At 45.6% G+C, this 26,122-nt stretch overlaps 1 protein-coding gene across 1 annotated transcript in view; it reads right to left on the reverse strand.

The window, feature by feature from the left end:
• The window catches only part of LOC147111674 (ferroxidase HEPHL1-like), a 135,221-nt gene that overhangs the window by 27,932 nt on the left and 81,167 nt on the right, over positions 1-26,122 (reverse strand). Inside the window, exons 11-15 of the mRNA XM_085998780.1 lie at positions 24,742-24,954; positions 23,998-24,205; positions 9,357-9,496; positions 7,670-7,810; positions 1,295-1,401 (exon numbers count right to left, since the gene is read on the reverse strand). Of these exons, the coding sequence (XP_085854906.1) occupies positions 1,295-1,401; positions 7,670-7,810; positions 9,357-9,496; positions 23,998-24,205; positions 24,742-24,954 (809 nt within the window). The remainder of the gene's footprint in view (positions 1-1,294; positions 1,402-7,669; positions 7,811-9,356; positions 9,497-23,997; positions 24,206-24,741; positions 24,955-26,122) is intronic.

A 26,122-nucleotide genomic window follows, 5' to 3' on the forward strand; every position in this document is an offset into this window, starting at 1 on the left:
TTCTCCTGTGGAATTTAAATCTTTCTGCTATCAACAGCGGTGCAGGGTTTAGGTGTTCCTGTAGGACAGCAACAATTTTGTTAAAACTCTTCGTCTTCGGTTTGGCTGGAGTAATCAGGTCCCGCAATAGGCCGTACGTTCTAGCGCCCATTAAGTTTAGCAATATCGATGCCTTTTTCTCCTCCGCTATTTCGTTTGCCTTGAAATATACCTCGACTCTTTCCACATACGTGGTCCAGTCCTCTGTTGTATTATCAAAAGCAGTGATACAGCCAGTCTTCGGCATCTTGCAAATCTAAAATGGCGCCTCCCGCACTTTGCCTTCTTCCCCGATTTAACAAAATTGCGCCTCCCGCGCTTTGCCTTCTTCCCCGCTGATTAAGATGGCGCCTCCCGCGCTTTGCCCTCTTCCCCGCTGTTGCTAGCGCTGCTTTCCGCGGTTCCCGTTGCAACCTGCAGCTCCTCGCGGTTTCTTGCGCGTTTAATATTTCTTTTTTTTTATTTTCCCGTCGTGGAACAACCCTGTGGGACTCTTGCCTCACTCTTCGCGGGTCTATACGCAGCCCGGCTTCGTAGCACCGGCCGCGCCCTGTGTGCTCCACCCTCTCTCTCTCTTCTTCCCGACAACGCTGCTCGGCCCCGTTGCAAACCACCCGCTCGAGTTCGCGACCGCCGCAGCCCAGGAAGGACCTGCCACCAGCCCGATTAGCTGAAGCACCGTCGACAGGAACCAGGCCCCGCATCCGACAGCTTCTCCAGCAATCTTCAACTCCGCAACACAGGGCGGATGCCCAAGGTCGACGCCCGTTTCTACTGCCTCTTACTTTCTTTTCTTTCTGGCCTCGACCTCTGCTCACTTCGCTGTAGGAATGGATCCCAGGAGGTGGTGCAGACTGTAGGTAGGTTCGTATCTGCTCGTCGCCAGTATTACGTCCGTGAATGATTGAGACACGGACAGCAGGAGTTGAACAAAACACGTCTTTACTGATGGAAGTCAATAGTGAAACTGAAAACAACAGAGGCTCACTAGCGCCTTTTATACAGGGGTGGTCACTGCCGGTACTGCAGTCTGAGACCAGTTATTCTCTTAAAGGTACATACACAACAGGAAGCATTCAAAAAGGACAACACACAATCTCTGAGAAAAGGCCAATGCCTGGATATGCAAATTGAAAGTGACATAAAACACATTGTTACGAACAAAAACCTTCAGAGTCCAAAACACATTATTATAATTTTCTAATGTTTCAAAAAATCTAGTTCATAATGTGTAGCCATTTTAATTGAATGCTACCTTCACAAATTTTACTGCAGAATAATAAATCCAGGTGATGCAATTTGAGTCTCCACTACCAGGGCCTGATCTTTCTGGAACATTCCATCTGTAGGTCTTGACCTGACCTAGAATAATAAGAAGATACATGCAATTGAAATAAGAGGCACAAAATAGTTTTTAAAAATGCACATGGAAAAAGATGGAGAATGCAGATAAAATAGTTTCTTGTGCAGATTCCCTGCATAGATTGCATTTTATTGATATAATACAGCAGTAAAGAACAAGCCTCCCCAAAATTAAGGGTTCAAATGGCCACGGTATACCAGTAAAAATGAGTAAATTATGGTATAAGAAGGAAAGCAGAACATTTTAACCCAAATGGTAATAGAGCTGTAGCATGATGTAGCAGGGAAAATCATTGAAGCAACAACATAAATGGATTAAAAGGACAATTGGATCTGTTTCTGGAGAGAGAGGAGTGATAGTCAGTTGTGGTTTGATCTGTGAAAATGGAACAGGCTTTCTTGGGCTTAACGGCCTTTTCCTATTCCTAAAAATTCTTATATTCTTATTAATGGGTAAAATTCAATTATATTTTGAGACTATCGCTATAGATTATATTCCATATACTACTGTGAATAACCTTGCAAATCTCAAATACATTTTGTAGTCATCTGTCATTTAATCAACTTTTAAAATGTTATAGTCTCAAAAGACATCACTTAGCAGAAAATACATAAAATGATAAAACACATTTGCTTCATCATGCTCATTCCTTCCACAGACCATTATATCTTTGAACCAGGCTCTGATCTACTGAGAGCAATGCCATGGGATATCCACAAAAATAGCATGATTAAAAACTATATTCTCATTTGGAGAAAATGTGCTCAGGATTTTTTAGAAAAGAACTTTGGCCGCGATTTTCCCAGCGGAGTTGGGTTGGCTGGTCATTGGGTTCTGGTCCCGCTGCCGGTTTCAGCCGTTCCGAAATAACGATTTAAATTTAACTGGGCTTATTAAACCCGCCGTGCGTGCTACCTGGCCCAATCAGTGGGTGCGGGTCTGCTGCTCATCTCTGCTGACGTCTTAGATTCAGGTGCTTTTAAGGGGCCCATGTAGCCTTTGCATTTCATTTCCTTTCTGATGGTCCTGCTAACTGTTCTTTGGAAGATGACTGCTGCAAGAGCAAAGGCTGCTCCTCGATTTGATGATGATTCCTTCCATGCTCTTGTGGAGGGAGTGAGAGGGCGCAGGGAGGTTCTGTTCCCTCCCAATGGCCAGAGGAAGCCTCCTCAGCAAACAAAGGCAGCCTGGCTGCAAATTGCTGAGGAGGTTAGCGCTAGGTCGTTGTGTTCACGCACCTGGGTGCAGTGCAGGAAAAGGTTCAATGATCTGCTACGCACAGCAAAAGTGAGTATAACATCACACTTACCTGCAATCTGCTCCCCATCTTCTCTCATCATCAGCACTCTGCATTGTCAACCTACTCCTCCACATCCCAACTTACCCTTACATCCCTTGCACCCTTAACCATCCCTCTCTCTCTATGTACAGAATCACTTCACCATCCTACTATGCACCCCTCACACTCGCTCTCAATGTTATGCAATGACAACAACTAACAATGCACAGGGAGGCACCTTGGTATTGGCACCTCACTCCATCTTTGTCTCCCTCTATGCATCTATGTTACGGAGTCTTTACACTCACTCCATCAATCTCGCTGAAACTCCACTTGTGTCCCTCATTGCAGGAAAAGAGAGCCCACAATAAGAGGGAGAGGGACTGGACAGGAGGAGGCCCACCTTCGATGGCGCTTTTAACAAACGCTGAGGAGGCTGCTCTCAACATCGTCAGAGATAGAGGAGCTGGAAGTGAGGGATGGAGAGACGGGCGCAGTAGAGCAAGCTGGTGACACAATAGATTTGCAACCCTCTCATTTAGATTTCATGAGTCACTGAGACGGCATCTGACGTTCATACAGATTGACTTCTGATCATCTGCGCAATAGGATGTGTCTACTACCTAAATATCACGTCTAACTCATGCCTTTACTCCCCCACAGGACCATCGAGAGCCCCCCTCCCCACTGTCCAAGATGAAGAGCCAGACGACCCCTCAGAGGAACCTGCTGCCTCTGAGGGAGCAGCGTCACCAGAACTCAGCACAGCCAGCACCAGCGCAGAGACGCACACCTCGGTGGGGCCATTGCGACATAGAGTAGTGTTGTCACCTGGTGTATCACAGCTCACAAGTGAGCATCAGCAGATGGTGGAGACAGCGACAGCAGTGGAGAGTCCTCATTGGAGGTCGCAGGACGCTCCTAGCTCTGCTCAGCTGCATGTAGACGCTGTGCCTCTGGGGCCATCCAGAAAGAAAGCGGTGCTGAAACTCCAGGAACAAGTGCAGGAGTCTCTGACAGGGTTTACCTCCACGGTAACTGCAAGTGTGCAGAGAATGGAGGAGTCCATCTCAAACATGAGCAATGCAGTGGTGCATGCAATGGCGAATGTAGGTGCCGCCATGGAAAGGATGGCAACCTCCATGGAGGACATAAATCACCAGACTCAAATGAACATGGTGACTCTTCCAAATAGATGGTCTGCTATGGAGGATAGATGGGCATCTATTGAGGAGAGGAACCAGAGGTACATGGACATCCCCATTATGAGGACTGTCAGTACAGAGATGGGTCCTCATGGCCCCACTGATGTGCAGCAAGGTGCTCTCCAGCTACTTGTTAGCAGTGAAGTGCGGGTGACCCATGAGAGGGATGTTGGTGGTCGACAACAAGGAAGTGTGGGCTCCTCTCCAAGCGCTCACACTCCCATGCCACAGCGGAGCCCTTGGTCAGAGCCCCAGATTCCTCACCCAACTGAGATGGCTGTCTCAGCCCCTGCACAGCCGCAGGAGGAGCAGACTGTTGCAGACCCCCCCCCGCCAGGCTCCCAAACCCAGAGGATGCCCGCCAAAGACGTCTAAGCAAAGTGAGCAAGCTGTCTCTACATCTGCTGAAGCCACAGGGGCAGCACCACGTAGAAGCACACGTAAGAGAAAGTTAACACACAAATAGTCACAAGGGTAGTCACTTGGGTGTTTTGATCTCATACAAAGTAACGTTTGTCATTGTGATTTGAAATGTATCAAAGAAATGCGATGGCAAAAATTCAAAGAGTTGGCCTGTGTGTGCTCAGAAATCGAAGTTGCTTAGTGAGGGGTCAGGGCGCCTTTCATCTGTAATGATGGTGGGGAGAGTGATAGGAAACCACAGTTTATTGTTCAGATGCTGTATGGTGTGTTAAGAAGGTCGGCCAGACATTCATTTCCATGTGCCAGCCACATGTGGTTGATGCATAAAGTTACGCGAACCTGGCATGGATTAGTTTATCCCTTGCCTCATGGCCAGCAATGTGGTCACTGCTGGTGGAATTGGCACATCCACCTCCACAAGGTGTCCCTCGTCTGCCGCCTCCTCCAGCACCTCCTCCTCCTCTTCCGAGGAGGCTGTGCACTGAGCCACTTGTTCCTCAGGCAGCAGTAAGCCATGCTGCTGTGCGATGTTGTGCAGTGCACAGCAGACCACAATGATTCTGGAGAACCTGGCTGGTGCGTACTGTAGGGCTCCACCTGATCTGTCGCGGTGTCTGAATCGCATTTTACGCAAGCTGATGGTTTGCTCTTTGATGCTTCTGGTGGAAATATGGCTCACATTGTACCGCTCCTCAGCTTCGTTTGATGGACTCCTCATCGGTGTCATGAGCCACTTTTTCAGGGGATAGCCCTTGTCTCCAAGGAGCCATCCGGAAAGTTGTGTTGGCGGATTGAAGAGCTGAGGCACAGTAGACTGGCGCAGGATGGAGGAGTCATGGCAACTGCCAGGGAACGTGGCACAACCATGCATAATATTCTTCCTGTGGTTACACACCAGCTGGACGTTAAGCGAGTGGAAGCCCTTGCTGTTCACAAATACAGCTGGGTTGTGATGGGGAGCCCTAATGGCCACATGTGTGCAGTCTATGACGCCCTGCACCCTTGGCAAGCCTGCCATATTTGCAAAGCCAACCGCACGCGTGGTTACACATGCTTCATCGTGGAGAAGTGGATGTAATTGTGCGACTTTGCAAAGAGTGCATCGGTAACCTGCATGGTGCAAGCGTGTGCGGCCAACTGGGAGATGCCGCTGATGTCTGCTGCTGATCCCCTGGAAGGACCTTGAAGTAAAGAAGTTGAGTGCGGTAGTGACTTTGGCAGCCACTGGTAAGGAATGTCCACCCGCTCCTCTGGGCTCCAGGTGTTGGTGCAGCATTGTGCAGATGTCAGCGACTACCTCTCGCAAAAGTCTCAGCCTCCTTTGGCACTGCTGCTCTGTCATGTTGAGGAAGCTCATCCTCTGCCTGTAAACCCTGTGTTGGGGGTATCTCCTGTGGTGCGGTGCAGCCCTGCGCTGACACCCTCTGCCCTGTGCAGCATCAGATGGGTGAGGAGGAGGTTGGTGCTCCTGTTGTTGGTGCTGTTGTTGTTCCTGGTTCTGCTGCTGCCGCGGCTGCTCTTCCTCCGATTCTGAGGACCAGGATGAGAGGGTATAAATGGTTCCCATTCCACTGGTATATATCTCAGTTGCGGAATAGATGTTATAAGCGCTCAGTCAATGTGGGGAGAGGGCTTTCCAAGGAGGTCACAGTGCATATGGATCTCAGCTTAAACACAAGCTCAATAAACCTGCAAAATATGTTAAAAACCTCAAAACACAAAGTTCTGGCATCTGAGTCAGCCATGGTGCAGATCCGTTTTTATGCTGCAGGAGCAGCTGTTAACAATTCAGCGAGTTGCTGAACCCGGCACAATCAGCTGGCGTGTTTGTCGCGCGACCTACAACACGCTGAAAATGTAGTAAAATGAGAAGAGCCTGTAAAAATTGAATTATCTAGGCAGTTAACAAGCTGTTAGCTGCCTTAAGTGCCTCTCCCGCCGTTTGGTGTCGGGTCTGATCGGGACCCTGCCATCAATCATTTGGATTTTAACTCCTGACCTGCCTCCAAACCCGTCCTCTAAGCGCCGGCAAAATCACGGCCTTTGTTTGACAGAACAGAATTGCAGTTTCATTTCAAGCTAGTAAAGTTTGCAAACTGGGTGACTGTGGACTCAGGTGGTGGGGGGGGGCGGGGGAGGTAGTCAAGATCTTATAAAGCAAGCTTAACAGTAGGTGGGATCATCAGAAATTCAATATGGCCAAATGTAAGGTATTGCATAATGGAAGTAAAAATATGATGCTGTGTTTTCTAAGGGAGAAGATGAAAAAGACATAATATAGAAGTGTTAGTTGGCTCATCATTCAAAATTACTATACAGTTTGATGTGGCAATAAACAAAGCAGAGAAAAATGTGTTATGATAGCAAAATACTGCAGATGTTGGAAATCCAAAATAACAACAGAAAATGCTGGAAAAACTCAGCAGGTCAGGCAACATCCGTGGAGAGAAATTTGAGTTGACGTTTCGGGTCGAACCCTTCTTCAAAACTGTGTTACATTGTTAAAGTAATTGATTTGACATTCCCACAATTCATGCTGGTGCTGTACAGTGCATTGATCAAATCAAAACTTTTAGAAATGTCAATATGGTACATGGCATGTAAAGTGAATGAAAATTCTTTAGAATTGCTAAAAATGTCAGACCCACCTCAGTCTTGATTCGACAATTATTTAAAACAGAGCTAACTGTAAAAATAAAACAAATACCTTCACTAACAATGATGGGAGATATTAGGAGAGATATTTTAATCTAAGAAATTTCTCGGCTAAGGGTTGAAAGTCTTATGTTCTTATAGACAGATTTTTGAAAAGTAAGGGAGTCGTGGGTTATGGGGAGCAGGCAGGGAAGTGGAGTTGAGGCCAAGATCAGATCAGCCATGATCTTATTGAATGGCGGAGCAGGCTCGAGGGGCCAAATGACCCACTCCTGCTCCTACGTCTTATGTCCCTATGTCTTTTGTGTGCTGCAATTTAAATAAAATAATTTGCATATTAATCTGACAGAAACACATTAGCCAGTGCATTATATTAATTCAGAGAGGAACTTCAAGCCCCTGGGGAGAACACCAATATCAGTAAGAGAATACAATTGTTATTTTATATTTTAACAGTTTCCTGGGAATTCCATGTTACAGACTGACAGACCTCTCCACCTCCAGAAAAACTAGCTGTCAGTTTCGTAATCATATTTTTTAAAGAGAGAAAGGGGAGAAAAGGTTGATAGAACTCCTGTAAATACAAAAAAAATTGCCAAGCTTTGAAAGTACAATGTAAGCAGTTACTTCTAGATAAGTAATTTTGAAGGAAATAAATTTTAAACTGAAGTTAGTGAATAAGCAGAACTGTGTTGCATCACTCACCTGGTATAGTAACTGGTACTTTGAGATGCTTCCCACTGTCTACCTCTTCAGCACCATGTGGGTGTATAGAGTAAGGCTTGGAAGCTAAGTTCTTAAATATAACCATAATAATGTCACCAACCTCTGCTCGGATGACTGGACCTAAGTGCATGAGATCATACAAAACAGATGTTATATGTAACCAGACAGCTGCAAGCACAACTCACAAGGGAGACCTTCAATAAGCTAAAATCTAAACCCACTGCCAAATTAATCTTCCTATCATAGTCCTACTTTGGCAACAACTCATTCACCTGGTGATATGTATCTTTCCTCCATAGCAATCAAAGCTTCCATTTGGACATCATTTTAATGCTCCTTCACAGAGCCATTGCACCACCTTGGCTCAAGTCACTCCATACATATCCTGTCAGTAAAGAAAAATTTCACTGAAAATAAATTTTACAATCTTCCTTCTGTTTATGATTAACGTGCTTCCCCTGAGTGCCTAGTATGGTTTGTATCCTAGCTCCCGTCTTGTCCTATAGTGCCAAGTAGTTCTGAAGTGATTGTCTGATGATTTGCAACAGATGCCTTGAATGAATGCAGTTTGATTGTGGGCTATTTCCCCTTTATGAAGAAAGTAGAGGGAATGAATGCTCGCTGCATGCCATTTTATGAAAGGTAACTTAGGTTTCAGAAGGTACTTTTGAGAACAGGTACAAGAACAAGATACTTTACCAAGTGAAACTTCCACTGCTTCTCTACATGTCTGGCTGTGAGTAAAGGAACACTTGCAGGAGAAGGAAGGGGAGCGTGAAGAATATTGCAGTACCACCTACACTTTTCTGGTAAGTTACAGATGGTGTTCAACATAATGATGACAAGTTGGCTGCAACTGAGATAGATGCTTATTACAGTGCATTATGGAAAGCTATGACTGCCTTCTATTACCTTGGCTGCCCTAGAGAAATTAGTTAACTTCTTTCAGTATTGAGTTGCTGTGCAGGGCTTGCTGGAGGTAACACCTTCTTCCTCTAAGCCTGAATCATGCCCTTCATGGGCCTGTTTCCCCTGGGGCCAAAAAGCCGGGTCTTCCTTTGCTAGATCACAACTATACTTCAACTTAAGTATATTTTAGGGTTTGGTGCAACCAGTTTAATGCTGCGAGGCACTGGACTTTGCTTCCTCCCAGAGGTGGGCTCCTTATAGAGGGCACTAAAAGCACCAGGAAACCATCTTAATTACTTACAAAGGTTCGCAGACAGAAAACTGCACTGGTTCTTGATGGTGTAACACTGTTTGATAGAAGTTCTATTATGTCTCTACTTCACCAGTAAAGTGGCCAAGGAAGAAAATCCAAGCCTTGAGTGTCAGCAGGGTTTATGACCACCATTTTTAATGAGGCATCTGCCTGTATCTGGAAGTGGGGTAGCCACCAGGCTAAATCAATTAGTTTCATTTTGTTACAATATATGTGTAGGTTAAATTGTATTTCATTTTACATGTAGATACTGCAACTATAAATTAGGAAGTATTCAGCCTCGAAAAATATATTTTCATTTTAAATCTATGAGAAGAAAATAACATTTGTGCAATATCCTGACTAATGATTATCAGAACACATCTTTGGATTGTCATCCTAAAGACTGCACAATGCCATATCCAGAGGCAGTTAATATATATGAATTAGCTTTTTATTCAGTACCCAGTATTTCCAAATGTTGTTCTTCTGGTAACCTTATTTTCTGCGTGGTAAATGTTCCATCTGTAAACTCCCTGTAAACAACCTTTTTGTACTTTGACCCGATTTTACCTTCGCCTGTACCAACAAACACATGGCCATAACTGAAAAAACAAAAAAGTTGACAATTAGCAAATCTCTTTTTGGTTACATTCAAAATTTCATCTACTGCAGTTTTATTTTGTGAAAGCAAAAAATGCAATTCCAAAGTAACTTCAAAAAACAATATTTAGAACATTATTCAGCAAACATTATTTCATAAATATTGCAACTTTATAAAGAGAAAAAAATGTTCTACACCACCAAAAAATGTTTATAACTGCAGAAGCCTCTGTATACATTTAAGTTTCTATTTTAGGGTTGAAATTAACAGCAGTATTACATGTAAGCATGGGGACAATATCCAGGTCTACCTCTGCAGCACAACTCCCAACTCCATGACCACCACTGTACTGTCAGACTGCCTGTCTGATATTAATTCATCAAAGAGCCAGAACTTGCTCCTACTTGATCTGGCAAAAACAAATCCACCCTGTTCACTTAAACCTCTGGAGGAGTGTTAAATTGGATAACCCCCCCGATTAACTCACACCCATTCATTGCATTACAGGCAGCATGCTAAATTGGTGCTGTATGCTGATTTGACTGATTGCTGCATGCAACCGGCACTGTTCATTGGCTGCACACATCAACAGGGGGCCTGAAATCACATGTGGGTCGCACTACTTAAAGTTAGCCTGCACCTCTTAAAGGGGAGGTGCAATGTGGCTGCAAGAAGTGGTGGGAGTCTTTTGTGAAGTGAATCTGTACTCTAATACTTTGAAGAATGGCTCAACATGAGAGAGAGCATGCACCAAGCTTTTCTAATGCTACCTGAGGCCTTGGTGTAGGAGGTGGAGAGGAGGATGGGCATCCACTATCCGTATGGGGGCTGGAGGCCCTGAAGACATATGATGAGGAGGCAGTTGGAGGAAATAGCGGCAGAGGTCAATGCCAGGAGTGTAGCTCCAAGAACATGGGTGCAGTGCAGGGGGAAGTTTAATGATCTGACAAGTTGTCAAGGTGAGTTCAATCTTCAAATGGCATAATGGCATATCCTATCAACTGCACCACAAGCCTAATTAACTGTTCAATTCACTACACCCTCATCACCCACCAACAATCTCTATCAATCAGTACTCAACACTCCAATTCATGCTTTACCTCATCCTCACACACTTAGCACCGTTGCACGCCTCATACCCACAACTCACAGCTCAGTCATGCTGGCAGCTATTCAACCGTGACAGCCACATCACCCAAACATATTGCAGGGCACTCACTAACATACTTCCTTCTTTCTTGCAGGAGAAGGTGGTGCATAACAAGAGGCAGCAGCAAGAAACTGGAGGAGGACAACATGCCTGCATGTTTTCACCCCCATGGAGGAGACAGTGCTGGCCATCATAGGAAGGGGTATTGCTGAGGCCGTGGCCACTCGTTACACAGGACGGGTCGATGATGATTGTCTCTGCATTGCTAATCCTCGTGTCTTCCCACTTCTCCCTCATTGCACAATCTCTTCTGACTCACAAGCTGCAGATGGTGTAAGCACACACTTCTTACTCTGTCCTGTCCCCTCACCACAACCGAACTCTTATTCCTGTATCATTTCAGATGCCCAAGAGCTGGAACCTTCCTAGAGGGAAAAGAAGACAGTGATGATGGTGACACTGTCACTCGATCTTCCTCTCACAGCCACCAGCTCAGAAACTGACACTGCATGTACATTAGAGGATGGGATAGAGGAGGGATCTGCATGTGGTGAGACACCGGACAACCGTGTGCAAGAGCCAGGGTGGAAAGGATAGCGATGTCACACACTAGTTCTGCTGCAGAGGACTCCGATGATGATGTTGATGTGTCAGGCTACAGAAGAAGACTGATGGGTGTACACAACCCAATGTTTGGTGCAATGGGAAGCCTGCTAGAAGCCTTGCGCACGATGTCAAGGAGCATGGAGAAGTCCAGCACCAACTTGGCACAGGGATTGGTGCAGAGCTTGGAGCCCAACCTTTCCAATGTGGAACAGGTGGTCACCTCCATCAGCACACCTGTGGAACCCACCATCATGCAATGTCTAATGACTGAGATCACGGTTCCACTGCAGCACAAACCGCTTCCATGGAATCTTGGACTGTTTTCTTTGCAGCTCAGACTGCTGCGATGGACGCTCAGACTGCTACCATCGTGGATCTGGGTGCCACTGTTGAAAGGGGCTTCCAGGGCATCACAGCAGTCCAGCAATCTGTTCTCCAGCAGATCACTAGGATTGCTGAGGCAGGGCCACAGGAGCGTGGCAGTGGAACAGGAACCTGCTGTCCTCTCTCTCGGGATGACCACATTCCTGCTCCCACCCCTGCCACTCTGCCAGTGCCCTTGCCTGTCCGCCCAGACACCTGCAGTCCCGGCCGAGATGGTGCCAGGCTGAAGCTGGGTCCTCTAGGCTGAGAAATGCTTGGGTCATTCTCCAAGGCCATCTGCAGTCTCCTCTATTGATGGTTAGGAGCCTTCCAACTACCATTCTCCAGTCACTGGGGAAGCACCTGGTAGGAGCACTTGGACAGGCAAAGGGACACTGAAGACAGACAGTAAGGGAATGCACAAGGATGATTAGTTTTATTTTGCATTTATTATTTAGTGATTCACTTGATAAATTTGGATTTGACTTTGCATTTGGTGTTGGTTTTTATGTTTGCTGTGAACTGAGGAAGATACCAATAAGTGTTGTCAGAAAGAGGACAATGTGATTGCTAATTGGAGGCACTAGCAGTGGCGGGACATAAAGGAGAGAGCGGAGGAACAGCGCAGACCTAATTGGAGGCAGTATCAGCGGCAGCGGAACCTTCCACGATTTCCAAAAAAACAAGGTGTGATGTCACAGGACAGTAGGTAGGTGATTGGTTGGTGAGTATTAAGGGTTTTGTTCTCTCTAACCTAGGACAGTGGTTTAAACTAGGAGCAGGAAACTATAACATACTGCATTAAATTTATAGCTTAACTAGTTAAACTAATTAATATAACTATAAATAATCATTGATTAAAGATTTTAACTAATTAAATAAATAAAATAAGGCTAAACTAAGATATGGCAGGGCAGGTTGTGTCTGGACTGCAGTATGTGGCAGTTTGTGGACAGCGAGACTGTCCCAAGCGAACACATCTGCAGGAGATGTCTTCATCTCTAATCTCTCTGGCTCAAAGTCATTGAGCTGGAGTGCAAGTTGGAGACACTCTGACACATAAGGAAGGGGGAGGATTTTCTGGACAGTTTTATCCAAAATACAGTCACACCCCAGAGAAAAGCACAGGTTCAGGAAAGGGAGGGTGTGACTGTTAGGGAGACAGGTGGTGGGGATTTAGGAGAGGTTGAGAAGGAGGTCCCGCAGACACTGGTCCTGTCCAACAGTTACGATGTACTCGCTACCTGTGAGGACAAGGAGAAAGACTGCAGGGAGAACAGCCACAATGCAGACCAAGGCACTGTGGCTCAGAAGGCTATCCAAGGAGGGGGAAGAGCAGAATAGAAATGTGGCAGTGATGGGGGACTCTATAATTCGGGGGATAGATAGCGTCCTCTGCAGCCAAGAACGAGAATCCTGAAGGGTGTGTTGTCTACCTGGTGCCAGGGTAAGAGATATCTCACGGCAGCTGGAGAGGAACTTGGAAAGGGAGAGTGGAAATCCAGTTGTCGTGGTCCATGTCAGAACAAACAACATGGGTAGGAACAGGGAGGAGGTCCTGCTGAAAGAGTATCAGGAGTTAGGATCTAAATTAAAAAGCAGGACCTCAAGGGGGGTAATCTCTGGATTATTGCCTGAGCCATGTGCAAATTGGCATAGAAGCAGACACATCAGGAGAATTAACACGTGGCTAAAGGGCTGGTGTGGGAAAGAGGAGTTCCTTTTCATGGGACACTGGCACCAGTTCTGGGACAGGAAGGAGCTGTACCGATGGGATGGGCTCCACCTGAACTGGGATGGAACCCGTGTCCTAGCGGAAAGGGTAAATAGGGAAGTGGCAAAGGCTTTAAACTAGTAAGATGGGAGGAGGGATCTACAAGAAATGTAACCAGCCTAAATATAAACAAAACAGGAAAAGAGAGCGTAGGAAAGAATGAAGTAAAGGAGGACATTCATGGCAAGGGAACAAGAGTTATAGAACAGAAGTCTAAAAAGATGGTTAAACATAAGGTGAGAGGAAATCCTATTAAAAATGAGTTAAACTGTCTGTACAGCAATGCACAGTGTCCGTAATAAAATGGGGAGCTGGAGGCAATCATGCGTTGCGAGGAACCAGACATAGTAGGGATTACTGAGACATGGCTACAGAAAAATCAGGACTGGAAATTAAACATTGCAGGGTATAACATATTTAGAAAAGAAAGGGAGGGGAAAAGGGGAGGTGGAGTAGCTGTACTTATTAGGGATAACATAATGGCAGTAGAAAAAAGTGACGCAGATATCAGCAAAACAAAAATAGAATCCATATGGATATGAGATAAAAGATAATAAAGGATCAATCACACTAATAGGCATAGTCTACAGACCACCTAATAGTGGAAGGGAGGTGGAGGAAGAATTATGCAGACAAATTAGGAAAATGAGTAAAAAACATAGGGAGAAATATTCAGTTGGTTTGTGCCTCCCATTAGCGCCTTAAGAGGGTGCTAATGGGGCGCAAAGCAACTAGTGCCCATGCGCGGCAATGTTTGCGCTGCTCACGAAATTAACTAGACATTTTGCGGTGGCGCTAAACACTACCGCCACGATCTCCTGCGCCGGCACATCTTGACGTCAGTCGAGTGTGCAACGCCCCAGTAGCACCCCGGACATGATATTGAGTGGCGCCCTCTGCCTTACCGCCTGCCGCTAGCAACGACAGGTTAACGGGAACGTTTTGCAGTCAGAAAGGGACAGGGGAGCACTATTTAAAATCGACCACTTCCTGCCTTTTTTTGTTGGTGACATTTTTGCACCATGCATTCTGAACGAGAGAGACTTCTGGAGAGATTCAACGCTGTGTGAAGGAGTTTTGGGTACTGAGCAGCACTTTGCAGGTTCATTTTGATTTGCCCTTCCTTGTATCGATTTAGAAGAGACTGTGGAGGCTGCACTCAGCCTTTCCCAGGGCCTCTCCATTGTTCTTTCCAGCAGATTTGATGTACAGGTTTCTCCTTCATAGCGAGAGGATTTGAGTACAGGAGCAAGGATGTCTTGCTGCAGTTGTACAGGGCCTTGGTGAGACCACATCTTGAGTATTGTGTGCAGTTTTGGTCGCCTTATCTGAGGAAGGATGTTCTTGCCATGGAGGGAGTGCAGTGAAGATTCACCAGACTGATACCTGGGATGGCACGAATGACGTATGAAGAGATTGGGTCGATTAGGCTTATATTCACTAGAGTTTAGAAGAATGAGAGGGGATCTCATTGAAACTTATAAAATACTAACAGGACTGGACAGACTAGATGCAGGAAGGATGTTCCCGATGGCGGGGGAGTCCAGAACCAGGGGTCACAGTCTAAGGATAAGGGGTAAGCCATTTAGGACGAGATGAGGAGGAATTTCTTCATCCAGAGAGTGGTGAACTTGTGGAATTCTCTACCACAGAAGGCAGTTGAGGCCAACTTATTAAATATATTCAAGAAGGAGTTAGATATATTTCTTAAGGCTAAAGGGATCAAGGGATATGGGGAGAAAGCAGGGACAGGGTACTGAATTTGGATGATCAGCCATGATCTCATTAAATGGCGGAACAGGCTCGAGGGGCCGAATGGCCTACTCCTGCTCCTATCTTCTATGTTTCCAGGCTGAGATTCAAGGCTACAATGAGCAGGATGTGGATGGAGAGCAAGATCAACCCTCCCCTTTAAGAACTGGCCGGCGCCATTGTGTCTGTGTTGCATTGCTGACTGACATCACATGGGCTTCGCCAGCGCTGTGAGGTAGCGCCTCACTCCTCGGCCTTTGCGCCTTAAGACAGGTGTGTAGCGCCTGATTTAGCGCTCCAATCACCTCCAGGGGCAATAAAAGCCAAGCTTGCAGTCGGAGGCGATAATTAGCGCCAGGCGCTAATCTTTGCGCCCGGCCGATAATTGCGCCCCCAAATGGGGCGATTCTGAATTTCTCCCCCACTGAATAATAATCATCATGGGGGATTTCAACTACCCTGATACTAATTGGACAGAAGAGGTAGGTAAAGGGGATAAGGGAATGGAATTCCTACAATGTGTACAGGACTCCTTTCTAACCCAATATGTAAAAAGCCCAACAAGGATTCGCTATTGGATCTAGTAATGGGGAATGAACCAGAGCAGATAAGAGAAGCAAAGGTAGGGCATATAGGGAATAGTGACTATAATATAATATAATACGCTTTAAGATGATAATTGAGAAGGACATAAGTATGACGAAAACCAGGTTAATAGATTGGAGAAAAGCTGATTTTGAGGGGCTGAGAATAGAAATTGGGGGGGAAAAAATGGGCAACGATATAGAACAGCAATGGGAAACATCTAAAATGGTGTTCAACAGAGTGCAGGAAAAATGTATTCCGCTAAAAGGAAAGAACAAACTAACAACAATGAGACTCCATGGATGAATAAAGCCATAAGGGAATAATTGAGGGCAAGGAAAGAGGCATACATTAAGTACATAGACAGCATGGGAGTGCATGATAAGAGAGAATATGAAAAGATTAGGAGCGAAGTCAAAAAAAACAATTAGGGAGGCAAATGAAATTAAATTATCAAAGAACATAAAATAAAATAGTAAAATATTTTATAGGCACATCAAAAAAAAAGGGAGGTTGAGATGGGAATAGGGCCATTAAGGGATAGTCAGGATAATACCACAGGTAACGATAGAGAGATGGCAGAAATATTAAATAATTATTTTGCTTCAGTATTTACCAGGGAGGTAGAACAGGTGGACATGACACTGGATGATGAGATTAGTAATGAGCTAAGTGCATTTAAAATAAAAAAGGAGATATTAAATAAATTAATCAAACTTGGAGGATAAAACCCCTGGTCCGGATGGATTGCATCCACGCATTTTAAAAGAATCTTGGGAAGAGATAGCAGAGGCATTACTATGCATATTTAATAATTCATTAGAGAAGAGTATAGTGACAGAGGACTGGTGGATAGCTAACGTAATACCAATATTTAAGAAAGGGGATAGAACATGTCCAGGGAATTATAGATCAGTCGGCTTATGACCGACCGACCTTTCTCTTTGCCTTTCTTTCTTTCTTTTCTTTTTGCCTTTCCTTGCTTTGCCAGCACTGAGGTAGCGCCTCGCTCCTCAGCCATTGCACCTTAAGAAAGGTGTGAAGCGCCTGATTTAGTGCTCCAATCACCTCCAGGGGCGATAAAAGCCAAGTTTGCCGTCGGAGGCAATAATTACCGCCAGGCGCAAAACTTTGCGCACAGCCGGTAATGGCGCCCCAAACGGGGCGATACTGAATTTTTCCCCCTTAGACTTAGGAATCAAAAACACAATTTCTAAATTTGAGGATGACACCAAATTGGGGGGGCATAGTCAATACTAAGGAGGACTGCAACAAGTTACAGGAGGACATTAATAAACTTGCAGAATGGGCATATAATTGGCAAATGAAGTTCAACTCAAATAAATGTGAGGTATTACATTTTAGTAGGAAGAATAGGGAAGTCACTTATCACTTGGAGGGTGCGAGTCTAGGTGGGGTAGAGGAACAAAGGGATCTCGGAGTACAAATACACAAATCACTAAAAGTTGCGACGCAGGTTAGCAAGGTCATAAAAAAGCAAACCAAGCACTAGGTTTTAATTCTAGAGGGATAGAATTGAAAAGTAGTGAAGTTATGCTAAACCTGTATCAAACCTTGGTTAGACCACACTTAGAGTACTGCGTACAGTTCTGGTCACCATATTATTATAAAAAAGATATAAAGGCACTGGAGAGGGTGCAGTGAAGATTTACAAGGATGATACCAGAAATACAAGGGTATATATATCAGGAAAGGATGAACAGGTTGGGTCTCTTTTCTTTTGAAAAAAGGCTGAGGGGTGACCTAATAGAGGTCTTTAAAACTATGAGAAATTTTGATAGGGTGGATACAGAGAGAATGTTTCCACTTGTTGGGAAGAGCATAACTAGAGGCCATCAATATAAGATAGTCACCAAGAAATCCAATAGGGAATTCAGAAGAAACTTCTTTACCCAAAGAGTGGTGAAAATGTGGAACTCGCTACCACAGGGAGTGGTTGAAGCGAATAGTATAGATGCATTTAAGGGGAGGCTAGACAAGCATATGAGGGAAAAGGGAATAGAGGGATACGCTGATAGATTTAGATGAGGAAAGCTCGTGTGAAGCATAAACACCGACATGGACTGGTTGGGCCGAATTGCCTGTTTCTGTGACTAATCCTATGTGTTGGTTAGTGAGAGAGAAAAGGTTTGGAGCTTGGGACTGTTGGTGACTAGGGAGGTGTGGTTGAGATTACTGGTATCGCTCATGAATAAACTGATCACGTAGAGCCCTAGCAGAAAGGGGCTGTCTATGTTGTAGCCTCCCTTCCTCTTCCTTCTCTTCCTCCACTGCTTGTGCTCGTGCTCCTGCTCCTCAGCTTCTTGCCTGATAGGTGGTGGCAAGGGCTTTTCCCTCATAATGGTCAGGTTGTGCAGCATGCAGCATTCTACCACAAATCTCGACCTGCTCAGCTGAGCACTGCAAGGTTCTCCAGAGCGGTCCAGGCAGCAGAAGCATTGCTTGAGGATACCAATGGTCTGTACTATGATGTATCTTGTGGCAGCATGTCTCTTTGTAGGCTTGCTCTGCACATGTGCGTGGGTTCCGGACCGGAGCCATGAGTTATGTCTTGAGGGGATGAACCTTATCGCCCAGTAGTAAGCCTTTGACTTGCCATGGTGGTTCAAATACAGGTGGAACAGAGGGCTACCACAATGAAAGAAGCATCACTGCTTCCAGGATAATGGGTATTCAGCTATATGGTGCACTGCCTGTGATCCACACACCAGCTGCACAGTGAGCGAGTGGAATCACTTTATGTTCACAAAGGTTGCAGAGTTCCAGTGAGGAGCATGCAAGTCAATGTGTGTGCAGTCAATGGCACCCTGCACCACGGGAAAGCTTGCAATCTGTGCAAAACCCTGTGCTCACTCCTACTGCTTGTCTCTGGCAAGTGCGAATGAGTTATCCTTGTTTCTCGTTGTATAGAGAGCCTCAATGACCTCCCTTATACAGCAGTGGACGGCAAACTGCAAGATGTTGCAAATATCTCCAGCTCCAGCCTAGAAGGAGCCCGACGCCAAGAAGTTCAGGCCACGATCACCTTCACAGCCACTGGCAATGCGGTCCTTGCCCTGCTGAGGTTGCAATTGTGGTTGCAGCAAGCGGCAGATTTCAGTGAGGATGTCCCTACTGAAGCACAGACGTCTCATGCATTGATCCTCGCAAGGTCCTTCAGCACCTGCCACACCACTACCTGTAGACTTTTGCAACTTTAAAGAACTCTAGAAAGCACCTAACACTTGTACAACGTAGCAACTAACCTGAAAATAGTTGATGATCCCTTTAAATAGCACTTTGGGTTCCTTCCTGCTGCTGAATGTGTTCAGCTGAATGAGCTTGAGAGGGTGTTAGCTGGAGCGTTGAGCTCCAAAATGGCAGTGCTGGCGTCAAATCAGAATTATACACTGATTGACGTCATGATCCACCTACTCTGCATACTTCTGGTGCGCACGCGCTAACGGCCTTACCAATATGACATCTGGCATGACTTGCACCAGCAGTGTGCCATGGACACCATTTTGGAACTCTAAGGGCACTCGTAGCGCCCAAAAAAGGGACACTACATATCCTAATTTTGGGCCCAATTTCTCTTTATTTACTCTATCTAAACCCTTCTTGCTTATTAAACATTTCTATGAAATCTCCTCTCAGCCGTCTCTGCTGTAAGGTGAACAACCCCAGCTTCTCCAGTCTATCCACGTCACTGTAATCCCTCATCCCTGGAACCATTCTTGTAAATCTCTTCTGTACCCTCTCCAAAGCTTTTGGGGGAGAAATTCAGTATCTCCCCATTTGGGGCGCAATTATCGGCCGGGCACAAAGATCAGCACCTGGCGCTAATTATCGCCTCCAACTGCAAACTTGGCTTTTATCACCCCTGGAGGTGATTGGAGCACTAAGTCAGGCGCAACATACCTGTCTTAAGGCGCAAATGCCGAGGAGCGAGGCGCTACCTCAGAGCGCTGGCGAAGCTCATGTGATGTCAGTCAGCAATGGAACACAGACACACTGGCGCCGGCCAGTTCTTAAAGGGGAGGGTTGATCTTGCTCTCCATCCACATCCTGCTCATTGCAGCCTTGAATCTCGGCCTGGAGAGACCTGTACATCAAATCTGCTGGAAAAAAACAATGGAGAGACCCAGGGAAAGATCTGAGTGCAGCCCCCACAGTCTCTTCTAAATCGATACAAGGAAGGTCAAGTCAAAATGAACCTGCAAAGTGCTGCTCAGTACCCAAAACTCCTTCACACAGTGTTGAATCTCTCCAGAAGTCAGTCTCTCTCTCTCTCTCAGAATGCGTGGTGCAAAAATGTCACCAACAAAAAAAGGCAGGAAGCGGTCACCTTTAAATAGCGCTCCCCCAGTCCCTTCCTGACTGCAAAACGCTCCAGTCAACTTGTCATTGCAGGCGGTAAGGCAGGGGGCGCCACTCTATCCGGTCTGGGGCACTACCGGGGCGTTGCACACTCGACTGACGTCACGATCTGCCGGCACAGGAGTTCGTGGCGGTAGTGTTTAGCGCCGCCGCAAAATGTCTAGTTAATTTAGTGTGTGGCGCAAACATCGCCGCGCACGGCGCTAGGTGCTTTGCGCCCCATTAGTGCCCTCTTAAGGTGCTAACGGGTGGCACAAACCAACTGAATTTTTCCCCCTTTGTGTCCTTCCTAACATGTGGTGCCCAGAATTGGATACAGTACTCCAGCTGGGGCTGAACTAGTGTTTTATATAGGTTTAGCATTACTTCCTGACTTTTGTACTCTGTCTATTTTTAAAGCCCAGATTCCCATAGGCTTTATGAACTGATATGCTAATCTGTCCTGTCACCTTCAAATATTTGTGCACAAACACCCCCAGGTCTCTCTCTTTTTGCACCCCCTTTAAAATTGTACCATTTAGCTTGTATTGTCTTTTTTCATTCTTCCTACCAAAATGTTTCACCTCACATTAGAAGAGATGACCAATCATAAAGATGAATTAAAGGGAGGCTCTTAAAGGGTGAGTAGTGGGTGGGGAGATGGAAAGGTTTTGGGGGGGAATTCCAGAGCGTGGAGCTCAGCAGCTAAAGGCACAGCCATCAATGGTGAGGCATTAGGAAGGGTGTTGCACAAGTGGCCAAGTCCGAGAGGGAGTTCATGGAGGGTGCGGTTCTAAATCAGCAGGAGGTTAGAGATATGGAGGGGTGAAGCCATTTAAACACAAGGATGAGAATTTAAAATTTGATGCATGGAAGGGCAGTGAGCCATCTAGGTCAGTGAGGATGGGGGAAATAGGTGAGCAGGACTTGATGTGGGAAAGGATACAGGCAGCAGAGTTTTGGATGTGTTGAAGCTTGTGAAGGATGGAAGGCCGTCCAGGAGGGTATTGGAATAGTTGAGTCTGGACATGATAACGGCATGGATCAGGGTTTCAGCAGCAGATGGAGGCAGGTGATGACAGAGGTGGGCTTTATGATGGGTTGGAAGCTCAGCTCAGGGTTTAAGAGGACACTGAGGTTGCAAACCGTCTAGTTCAGCTTGAGACAGTGGCCAGAGAGGGGAATGGCATCAGTTCCATGAGTACAGAGTGTGTGGTAGGGGCCAAAGATAATGACTTAAGTCTTCCCAATGTTTAGCTGGAGGAAATTGCAGCTCAGCAAAGACTGGATAACCAGCCTGACAACACAAAGACAGTGAAGAGATTGAGAGGTGGTGGAATGGGAACGCTGGGCATTGTCAGTGTACATGTGGAAGCTGACCCCCCATTTATGGATGATATCACCAAGGGATGGCATGTAAATGAGGAAGAGGAGGGGAGCAGGCATAGATCCTCGGGACTCCAGAGCTAATGGCGTAGCGGCAGGAAGAAAAGCCATTGCTAGAGATGTTCTGGCTATGATCAAATACGCAAGAGTTGAACCCCACAAGGGCTCTCCCACAAGTTGATAACAGAGGGAAGGTGTTGGAGAAGGATGGTGTGGTTGACCATGTCAGACTGCAGAGAGGTCGAGGAAGGATAATGCACCACAGTCAGAGAATATACCATTTGTGACTCTGATTAGGGTCGTTTTGGTGTTGCAGCAGGGGTGGAAACTTGATTGGAGAGAATCAAACAGGGAGTTGCAGGAAAGATGGGAATGGATTTGAGAGGCAGCAACACATTCAAGTACTTTAGAAAGGAAAGATTGGAGATGGGGTAGTAGACTACAAGGACAGAGGGGTTGAGAATGGGATTTCTTGGCAAAGGGGGTAATGATGGCAGTTTTGAAAGGGAGGGGGATAGTACCTGTGCTGCCTTCCTTTAGGAATTTATGTTAGTTTTCAAGTTAATTCAGGGGTTTGAGTAATTTGGGTCGATTTCCATTGTGTGCCGCCACCTAGTGGATAATTGGTACCTAGCAAGTGCAGTAAAGCGCAGTAAAGTAAACTACTGTATAGCACAAGACCTGCAGCTCGACACATGGTCTGGGAAGTTATTTTCTTGTTACGCTCCGGCCTTGGACACTATTTGTCTGTAAGTACTTGAGAATGTTATAGGTGATTAGTGTACACTATATTTTGCAGAAAATGTTTAGTTTGTAACCTTTCTCTGTAAGCAAACCTGCACAGCTAGCCGTGAAGTGCTCGCTCTCTGTCTAGCTGGTTAACTTGTAGCTGTATTTTGATGCACTATGTACAGGGCTAATTTAAAGTGAATGTAAGAGAATGCCTTTCAGTTTGCTAAATGTATATTCACAGTAAGCTGTGTTTCCACGTGTTTTGGTAAGTTACATGCCAAATGTACTGTGTTGCTCAGGCTTACCTAAATTTGTGTATGCATATCAGTTATGTGCTTGTGTACTAATGTGTGCTTCCATTTCTGTATTGTATTTCAGTCTCACAATAAGAATCTTTCAGTAAAGTTTACAAGAAAAGTCAAGCCTTGTGATTTTTATGGGAAGATATCAAGTTGTTAGCTACCTGTCTAGCTCTGCATAGGAACGTGCTGCAAGGGCAGAATAGTACCCATGGAGAGGAAATCACTTGCAATGTCAGCTGGCATGGGGCAAGGAAGTGAAATTGGGTTGTCAGTGTAGTGGGAATGGAGTCTCGGGAACAGGAGGTGGATTTCATCAACAAGATGTGCTCAGAAAGGACACGAACAGAGATAGGAGAGAAATTAGAGAAAGACGTGGGCCGGAATTTTATACATGGAGAGCTGCCAGGAACGGGGTGGCCCAGTAGAGTGTGGGAAACCCAGAAGTCCAAGTTTCCCTGCACGCTGTGGCGTGTTAACGGACAGCTTCCCCACCTGGAAGTCAGCCTGGTTGACAGACTAGCTTCCAGTTGGGTGGGGAACGCTGGACAAGAGGCTGCAATGCCAAGTACGTACGATTCCCCGACCCTGGGGGTCTGATCCTGACCCGGGGTGGGGTTTTGCATGGCAGTGGGAGGGGGGTGGATGATGATGGGGAGCTTGGGGGGGTGGTCGGGAGGAAGCACTCCTGCTCCTCCCGCCCACAAGGAGTGCTCCCCGAGGCTGTTCTGGCCTCGCAACCATTGCCAGGAATCCCGAGGCCTGGGAAACCCAGCCGGCCACCAGGTTAAATCTGAGGCTTACATCCTCATTGTCAAATAAAAAATGCCTATCTGCCTCCTGGGAGCGGGTTGGCTGCCCGCTCCACCACCTCCCCCCCCACCACCCCATCCCACCTCTGTTAGAACCGGAAGTGGGCAGGTTCGGGGCGGGTTGGGGTCAGGATTCAGATTTTTAACACTTTGTAACCCACCTGTTTTCTGTGGTTACAATTTCCCCCCCCCCCTCCCCGTGGGTTCAGAGCTAGGGCAGAGGGCAACCTGGGAGCAGGATTGGCTTAATTAGTAAGAAGTGCGGGGGGGGGCACTAGAGGCAGCTGAATGGATGGTCTCAATCTTTGAGCTCCTTTTTGTTGCAGGTGAGGGTGAAGGGAGCAGGGGATAAGGGTTTAAGGAGATGGTTGGTAGTAGAGAAAAGAAGCTGGGAAATAGAAGTACAGTAATGGGCTTGGGTCCGGAGTGGCAACCAAAATACGCACATGATCAGACATATACACAAAACTATATTTTTAAAGAGGACCAGGAAGAGTTTGCATTATAGGTAGCTTTTACAAATCCCAATGTGAAGCACAATTTTTTAAAATCTACTTTTTATATAAAAAAAATGTTGGTGGGAAGAATCATTCCACTGTTTTAGTAGAAGTGGACCATAACATTTCACAGCATATTTGAGATTCCTATTTTTTACAAAATAAATGAATGATAGATTGGTCCCACCTTTCCTCTTTGGTTGCATTGAGTCTTTCCAGCTCCCAGCTCCTGTCAGGGGAATAGTCCCATTCCATCTCCACTGCGGCAATGTAGTATGTTCGGATTGTCCCATATACCTGGTCCGGGCTACTTTTATTGCAGTTTCTAACATGATACATTTGTTTCATTCCACCCATATAGTGATCAGCTGTTCGGCAGATGACCTTAAACGTACCTGAATTAAACATTTTAATTCAAATTTTTAAGAAGTTTATCTGTAATGAACTTTGAAAACCATAGTCTTATTAAGCTTCAAAGCCAGAATTGGGACTTCAAAGCTGTGATTCTGTTCCCATTCCCCATCCTTGCACTCACTGGCTGAATTCTCAAAATATCCATTCTGCTCAACACAATTTTGACTCAAAAGCAGCCAAACCTTCAGGTATATCCTGTGCTTTGGTTCTAGGCCTAATATTGTTTTCGATTTGAGGTTACATTATAGAAAAGTTTGCAGACAAGGCCACTATAGAACCATAGAAGTTTAGAGTACAGAAGGAGGTAATTCAGCCTAACATGCCTGTGCTGGATCTTTGCTAGAGAAATCCAGAACTAATCCCACTGCCCTGCTCTCTCCCCATAGGGCTGGAATTTCCTGTTTCAAATATTTATCGAATTATCCCTTAAAGTATTAAGTTAAAATGCACAAACAGCTGGATTAACAGGGATTTTAACATTGTTAGCAATGGAGGAGGGAGAGGGAAGGGCTCTTACCAACATCATCTGGCTGCATGAAGACTGTCGCGGAAGTATGAGGAAACAAAGTTAATACGTCACGGGTGGTCCCCCTCAGGTGGACTGTGTTGCCTTGAAAGTAAATTCCATGCATGTCGATTTCAGTGCCAAGTCCAATCAAATGCCATGAAACATTGTCACTCTTGCACATCGCCAGTCCAGGCAGGTTGCCAAACATGTAACCATTAATGGCTAGAAAATGAATATTAGAATTACATTATTATGCAGTAAAAAGTTTCATAATATTTACTACTTTAAACATTTACCATTAGAAACCATATAGATATTGGATTGTAGTGGTTGGTGAATTAATATAATGGGCCAGAGTAATAGGAGATCTGTACATTGCCACAAGTATTTATGATCCATGGTCATGGCATGAGAGAGGCACAGAAAGGCTTGCCTTTAGATCCTCTCAAGAAAGGAGTGAGAACTCCTTCCGCACTCGAAACAAGCATTCCACAAAGAAATGGTACTTCCCAAAAATCACCTGCGAAATATATTCAATTTCCTGAACATTTATCTTTAATAATGTAACCTAGGCTATAAACCATTTTCACAATTTTTTTAAAGATTTAAGTGGGAGTCTGAGCCGAGTTGATGCTAAATATGCCCAACCAGTGCAGAGCAGCAAGCCAATAGAATGTTGAACTACATAGCCAAATCAGGAGAATAAAAGTCTGAGGAAGTCCTGATCAAACTCTGTGGTGCTGTGGTCAGACCACACCTTGAGTATCACATCCAATTCTAGTTGCTGAGACACAAGAGAGACACTCGAGCATTGGAAGCAGTGCAGAGAGGAGCCACGAGGCTGATCCCCAGAGTGATGAACAGAAAGACTGGAGAAATGTTGGCTTTTCAGCCTGGAAAGGAGGCATCTGAGAGATGATCCTAAGACTATTGAGAAAATTGAAAAGGTAAATTTGGAATATTACTTTAGAGTAGAACAAGGGGACATAAAAGAAAAAAGACTTGCATTTATATAGCGTTTTTCACGCCCTCAAAACAGTGTCAAATGCTTTACAGCCAAGTACTATTGAAGTGTAGTCACTGTTGTAGTGTAGGAAACCCAGCAGCCAATTTGCACGCAGCAAGCTCCCACAAACAGCAATGTGATAATGGCCAGATAATCTGTTCTTTTAGTGATGTTGATAGAGGGGTAAATATTGGCCAGGACACTAGGGATAACTCCCCTGCTCTTCTTCGAAATAGTACCATGGGATCTTTTACGTCCACTTGAGAGGGCAGACAGGGCCTTGGTTTAACATCTCATCTGAAAGACGGCACCTCTGACAGTGCAGCACTCCCTCAGTATTGCACTGGAGTGTCAGCCTAGATTTTTGAACCCACAATGTTCTGA

The sequence above is a fragment of the Somniosus microcephalus genome, chromosome 10 (genome assembly GCF_052327205.1).
Source record: "Somniosus microcephalus isolate GS21.2 chromosome 10, FLI_Smic_1.0, whole genome shotgun sequence".
In the NCBI taxonomy this organism is placed as follows: Eukaryota; Metazoa; Chordata; class Chondrichthyes; order Squaliformes; family Somniosidae; genus Somniosus; species Somniosus microcephalus.